This window comes from Neomonachus schauinslandi, chromosome 4 (genome assembly GCF_002201575.2).
Source record: "Neomonachus schauinslandi chromosome 4, ASM220157v2, whole genome shotgun sequence".
NCBI classification, from domain to species: domain Eukaryota; kingdom Metazoa; phylum Chordata; class Mammalia; order Carnivora; family Phocidae; genus Neomonachus; species Neomonachus schauinslandi.
This window is the reverse complement of record NC_058406.1, coordinates 101536110-101542483: the sequence shown is the minus strand read 5'-3', so window position 1 is coordinate 101542483 and position 6374 is coordinate 101536110. Positions and strand designations below refer to the sequence as shown.

General features: G+C 46.1%; 1 protein-coding gene across 1 annotated transcript; it reads left to right on the top strand.

Annotated features, from left to right (window-relative positions):
• The first annotated feature begins 1487 nt into the window (after window positions 1–1487).
• On the top strand, window positions 1488–5647 carry LOC110578603 (thioredoxin interacting protein). The gene is made up of 8 exons (XM_021688137.1): window positions 1488–2014; window positions 2502–2574; window positions 2697–2844; window positions 3040–3142; window positions 3284–3540; window positions 3639–3795; window positions 3917–4068; window positions 4212–5647. Exons 1-8 carry the CDS (start codon window positions 1765–1767, stop codon window positions 4245–4247), a joined length of 1176 nt encoding a protein of 391 aa, XP_021543812.1. The 5' UTR covers window positions 1488–1764; the 3' UTR covers window positions 4248–5647.
• The last annotated feature ends 727 nt before the right edge of the window (window positions 5648–6374 follow it).

Here is a 6374-nt window from a genome sequence, read left to right as displayed (position 1 = left end):
CAAAAAAAGAGAGAGAGAGAGATAAAAATCTTCTGATACCTCAACACAGACATAGGAAAAGCCCAGGAGTCAAAGACAAGGTTGGGGGGGTGGGGGAGGGGGGGAAATCCCTGTATCTCTGCAAGTTTTTCTTACTGCATTTATGACTAATTTCTCATGAGACAGCTCCTTAAGGCATCTCATGGCTAGGTTAGGGGAAAAACCTGGCAGCCAAATGACAACACAGAGTGAGGAGTCAGGGTTTCTTTCAGCTTGAACATATAGTGTTCTGGTGACCCTTTTTGTCTTCTCTTTCTTCACTGGGATTTCTAAAGGACTTAGGAAAACACTTTGAGAAGATAGGAAAGCTCTTCCTTCAAACAGGAATACAGCCATCTCTCCACTGACACTTTGGTTATAAACAAGGGAACTTTTAACTAGGCTGTGAGGAGTGTGGGCGACAGATTTAGGGATGTACCTTTGATTTAGTGGATCGCAGAGGGGATGAAGACAAAAAACAAACAACTCAGGAGCAAAGTGAAAAGAGTGAAGCATCTTTTTTCTTTTTCTTTCCTTTCCTCAAGAAGCAGTGAGAGAGAATCAGAGCCCAGAGTACACACCTGACTGAAGAGTAATAGGTAACTGGGGGAACAGAAACAAAGTGTTCCCCAGCTTTGCAGGTAGAAACTGAAGAGATGAGGGGATAAGCAACAGGATGTGAACACGCCCTATTTCCGTTCCAGAGAACAGAGTAGAGGGTATGGGGGTGCGAACAGCACAGGCACGCAGTTCCGAGCTCTGAGGGGCTAGAAAGGGAGAGCGAAGGCCGAGCAGTCCCCCATACCCGCTGTCCACTGAGGACTGAAGAGAGGTTTTTTGTGATAAGTTTGTGATAAGTTCTCCTTCCTTTCACAGTAGTTTGGGGGCTTGATAGAGACGCGGGGCAAGAGAGGGACAAGGGATCTTCCTGAACAGTAACGCCAGCGCTCCCTGGCCTCCGCCCCAATTCTGAAGTATTCTTGTTATGGGATTATTTTTCACAGGACTTAAGACTTGTGAGCCGGAAATAAACGGTCGCCTCTAAATTAATTGCACTGGCTAAGGCTAGGCACGAAATTCCCACATAAGCACATTTTCTTTTTGCCTCAAACACTGCTCCCAGCCCAGAAGCATCCGCACCCGCCCTCCGACGGCCACCAACCCGCGATAAATTTGAGGGTCAGCGAGACCCCGCTTCCTTTGGGCCGGAAGGAATCCGCGCCGCAGCCCCTCCACCCCCTCCTCCCTGCGACGCGGTGGTGCACAACAACCATTTTCCCCGCCAGGAGCACACCGTGTCCACGCGCCGCTGCGACCTCGCTGATTGGTTGGGCTCCTGGTAAACAAGGAGCGAGCAGCCAATGGCGGGGCTGTGCACGAGGGCAGCACGAGCCTCCGGACCAGCGCTCGCGTGGCCCTGCTCGCCCGCGCTACTATATAAAGGACTTTCCGGTTCCTTACTTGAAACTAGCCTTGCCTCTCTTCGGCTGAAGCGTGCTGAACCGCCCCGCCGACACCCAGACCGCTCCTCCGGCTGTTGGAGGGTAGAAAAGAAAGCTGATTTTTTTTTTCTGGAACTCTTTTGGCATTAACCTACAGCTTACGTTTTTTTGACATCTTTTTGAAATCTTAGTAGAGAGTTGGAAGAGTGAAATAATTTATTGCAGAGGGGTTTTTGGATTTGGAATTTTGTGGGGGTGGTTTTTTCTCCCCCGTCGATAACTGTTAAGGCAACCCAGCCCAATCATGGTGATGTTCAAGAAGATCAAATCTTTTGAGGTGGTCTTTAACGACCCTGAAAAGGTGTACGGCAGTGGGGAGAAGGTGGCCGGCCGGGTGATAGTGGAGGTGTGCGAAGTCGCTCGAGTCAAAGCTGTCAGAATCCTGGCTTGCGGAGTGGCCAAAGTCCTGTGGATGCAGGGATCCCAGCAGTGCAAACAGACCTCCGAGTACCTGCGCTACGAAGACACGCTTCTCCTGGAAGACCAGCCAACAGGTGAGTGGCGGGCTGAAAGCTGATTCCAGAAGAGAGTTGAAACGAATGATTGGAGCTCATGCTAAATATTCCAAGTTGCTCAGGTTGAGCAGCTGGAATTTTGTGTTGCTTCCTTTTTTAGTTTTAACTTGCAGACTGTGTTCTCAAAAAAGGGGGATTTGTACAATTTCTTAGTGTTGTGTTCTGAAGGTGATCCTGAGGGATGTAGCCTTAGCTATGTAAAGGTTTCCTGTATGCAGAAGCTAATTTTTTGTTTCCTGTTTGAGAGGACGGTAGCTTCTCTGTCCTGGTTGAGCCTTTCATTATTGCAGGGCTTTGTAACTTTTTGCCCAACAAAACGCATCAGAATCTTTCCTTTAAGAACATGAGGGGTGAGAATGGGGGAGTGACAATATGCTTGCATGCTGCCCAAGAATTCCTTATTGCACAGCTGCATTTTAAGTGTAACAAGAAACCTGATGGGCTACTCTCTTTTCTTTCTCTTCAGGTGAGAATGAGATGGTGATCATGAGACCTGGAAACAAATATGAGTACAAATTCGGCTTTGAGCTTCCTCAGGGGTAGGTGTCTGCTAAATAACATCTTTGGACTTTTTTAATCTCTAAAAATTGTCCCCACCTTTGATCACTTCATATTCTTGGAAGGGATTTTTAGGTTAATTGCTTCTTTTTTCTTGACACAGGCCTTTGGGAACATCCTTCAAAGGAAAATATGGGCGTGTAGACTACTGGGTGAAGGCTTTTCTTGATCGCCCCAGCCAGCCAACTCAAGAGACCAAGAAAATCTTCGAAGTGATGGATTTAGTGGATGTCAATACTCCTGATTTAATGGTGAGCTTCATTTTAAAATTCTCTTCTTTTGGGCTTCAGGGATGATAAGGCAAGGGTCTTGGGCATCAGATTGAAGCACCCCAGGGGTGGGAGGGAAAGTTGCCTATTCTGGGTAAGGAGTGGAAAGGAAAAAGAAGCAGAGAAGTATCTCTAGAAATTCTCAAAACATCTTTTTACCCCTACTGAACATCATAGGCCCCTGTGTCTGCTAAAAAGGAGAAGAAAGTTTCCTGCATGTTCATTCCGGATGGACAAGTGTCTGTCTCTGCCCGAATTGACAGAAAAGGATTCTGTGAAGGTAAAAACCTAGTACTTAAAGTGGTAGACTGATGAAACAGGAACTGTGGGTTTGGGAGTGAGGGCAGGGGATAGGGATAGAATAAAAGCCGTTAATTGTATTAAGCATCAGCTAATAAGTTTCTGTCTTTCTCATTACTAGGTGATGAGATTTCCATCCATGCTGACTTTGAGAATACATGTTCCCGAATCGTGGTTCCCAAAGCTGCCATAGTAGCCCGCCACACTTACCTTGCCAATGGCCAAACCAAGGTGCTGACGCAAAAGTTGTCATCGGTCAGAGGCAATCATATCATCTCAGGAACCTGTGCATCATGGCGTGGCAAGAGCCTTCGGGTGCAGAAGATCAGGCCTTCTATCCTGGGCTGCAACATCCTTCGAGTTGAATACTCCTTACTGGTGAGTGGGTAGAGTCAGAGAGCGAAATTGTTCATCTTTCAAAATAGCAGTGGTTTCTGCAGACCTCTCGTCTGACAAACTACCATTTTCCTTTCTAGATCTATGTTAGTGTCCCTGGCTCCAAGAAGGTCATCCTTGATCTGCCCCTGGTAATTGGTAGCAGGTCAGGTCTGAGCAGCCGGACATCCAGCATGGCCAGTCGAACAAGCTCTGAAATGAGTTGGATAGATCTCAACATCCCCGATACCCCAGAAGGTGAGCCAGACCTACTAATGTCTTTTCTTCTCTTGGCCTCCTTGGGTTTGTGAAATTGTGATGGTCAGGCATTTCATGGCCAGACTTCTATGATAAAAACTATATTTTGTGTTTTTTCTAGCTCCTCCTTGCTATATGGATATCATTCCTGAAGATCACCGATTGGAGAGCCCCACCACTCCTCTGCTAGATGACGCTGATGGTTCCCAAGACAGCCCTATTTTTATGTATGCTCCCGAGTTCAAGTTTATGCCACCACCTACTTACACTGAGGTGAGAATTGTCATTTTATTACTGCATTTGTCCTAAGCCTTCTATAGGAAGTTGAGTGGGAGGGATTGCTAAACTGGGTTGTTCTTTTAGTTCTTACCCAAACTAAAATGGTCGTTTCTTTCTCTTCTTGCCCCCGCCCCCAGGTGGATCCCTGCATCCTCAACAACAATGTGCAGTGAACATGTGGAAGAAAAGAAGCAGCTGTACTTAACTTGTTTCTTTTGCCTCTCTTCCCTGGACTCTTACTTTTTCAGAGACTCAATAGTCTCTACCGTGGCGTATGGGTCCACCCCAGCCTCTGACTCCACAATGTAGGAGGTGATCAGCAGGCAGTCTCCTGGGCCTTATATGGTGCGCACATGTCCTCAGCCAGTGAGATGTGGTGATATGGGAGTGTTTGCTGGATGGGTTTAAAAACACACTAGAAAAACTCAGGCCGTCCCATTTTCTCAGATCTTAAAAATTGAGGCATTTTAGTAGTTTGGAATAAGGGGTAGAAATGGCCTCCCCAGGTTTTTGGAGGGGATTACATATCTTGAACTTTTGTGCCATGTGGAGCAGAGCCAATTTAGCAAACTAGGAAAACAAAAAGGAAAAAAATCATGGCCCAAATTTTGGGACAAGAAGGTTCTTAAAATCAGTGTTGCCCTTTGTACACTTACAGAACAACAACAACAAAACCTTCCAGAGCTGATTTGGTTTGAACTTTGGAGAGGGCTTCCCATGTGAATTAAAGAGAAGAAGCTCTAAGGTTGTCTTTGCTTAGAATGTACTTTCATCTGGCTTAAAGCAGTTGTAACTGTGCCCCCACCAAAGGTCTTAAAAGCCATTTTTAGAGCCTATTGCACTGTGTTTTCCTGTTGGCAAATGTTTTCATGCAGGAGAATGTGTTTTCCTTTTCATGTGACTCCTTGGAATGGATTCTGAGGTGGTAATTCTTAGCACTTTAGTTCCTGTCAAATTTTGGGTGTTTTTTTTTTTCCCCCTTCTGATCTCAAATGTAAGCTAAAACTGGTCTACTATGTTTCTAGGGGTAAGCACAATAACAAAAAATATATATATAGTGTTATTCCTCACTTTGAGACTTCGTCCCAGTGTACAGAATTCTGTCATTCTGACACTAATTCTATGAGAAGGGTTGCTGCTATCAGCCTTGCCCACTGTGACTTCTCCACACCCAAGGAGGAACTCTAGATCAAGATGCCGCCGACACTGTGATCAGAGCTTGCAGACATTGCCATGAGAAACGAGAGGGCAGGTCTTCACCAAAGCCCCCAGGCTCCCTTTCTGCCCAGTGTTAGGAGGCAGGGATATGACAGCCCTCTCTCACTGCAGCCCCTAGCACTTGGTCAGTCACACTCAGCCTTAGCACTTTGTTCACTGTCCTGTGTCAGAGCCCTGAGCTCTACTCTTTTCTGAGAAAGTATGTGGGCTGAAGGTGGTTTCTTTTTTTTTTAATTGTTTATCTTTTTGTATGATAAAAACTATATTTTGTACCTAACCAGATATATTTTCACCCCAGGTGGGGGGTATTCTTTGTAAAAAATTAAAAAATAAAAAGTTTTTTAATGACAAACGGCTTTGTTGTCTGTGAGATGGTGTTGAAGCTGTTAGAAAGTATGCCTGAGGGAGATTTGCCCCTACTTCACTGTTCCGGTTTTGGATACCTTGTGGGGAAAACATTACCTCTGTTACAGGACCCTAGTGATTATTGTCAGAGTGGGGGTTGGGGTGAAAAGGGAAGGAATTTGAGCTACAGTTAGTTTTAATTCCAATTAACTAAAGCTGGGGTGGGATATTCTGGTGGTATGGGCTAGTTTTCTGCACCTGTAGATACTCATGATGAAACGCCTTCAATTTTGGAGTGCATGAATCTTTTTAAAAAGACGAGCTTTTGGGGCACCTGGGTGACTCAGTCATTAGGCATCTGCCTTCAGCTCAGGTCATGATCCCAGGGTCCTGGGATCGAGCCCCGCATCGGGCTCCCTGCTCTGCGGGAAGCCTGCTTCTCCCTCTCCCACTCCCCCTGCTTGTGTTCCTTCTCTCGCTGTGCCTCTCTCTATCAAATAAATAAAAAATCTAAAAAAATAGAAAGACGAGCTCTTGGGGGTGGGTAGCTCAGTCAGGAGCATGTGACTCTTGATCTCAGGGTTGTGAGTTTGAGCCCCATCTTGGGTGTAGAGGTTACTTAAAAATAAGACCTTTTAGGGTGCCTGGGTGGCTCAGTTGGTTAAGCGACTGCCTTCAGCTCAGGTCATGATCCTGGAGTCCCTGGATCGAGTCCCGCATTGGGCTCCCTGCTTGGC

Coding starts and splice junctions, on each gene's coding strand:
- LOC110578603 (XM_021688137.1), top strand. CDS start 1,765: ATGGTGATGTTCAAGAAGATCAAATCTTTTGAGGTGGTCTTTAACGAC. Junction 2,015..2,501: donor CCTGGAAGACCAGCCAACAG/GTGAGTGGCGGG, acceptor CTTTCTCTTCAG/GTGAGAATGAGATGGTGATC. Junction 2,575..2,696: donor GGCTTTGAGCTTCCTCAGGG/GTAGGTGTCTGC, acceptor TTCTTGACACAG/GCCTTTGGGAACATCCTTCA.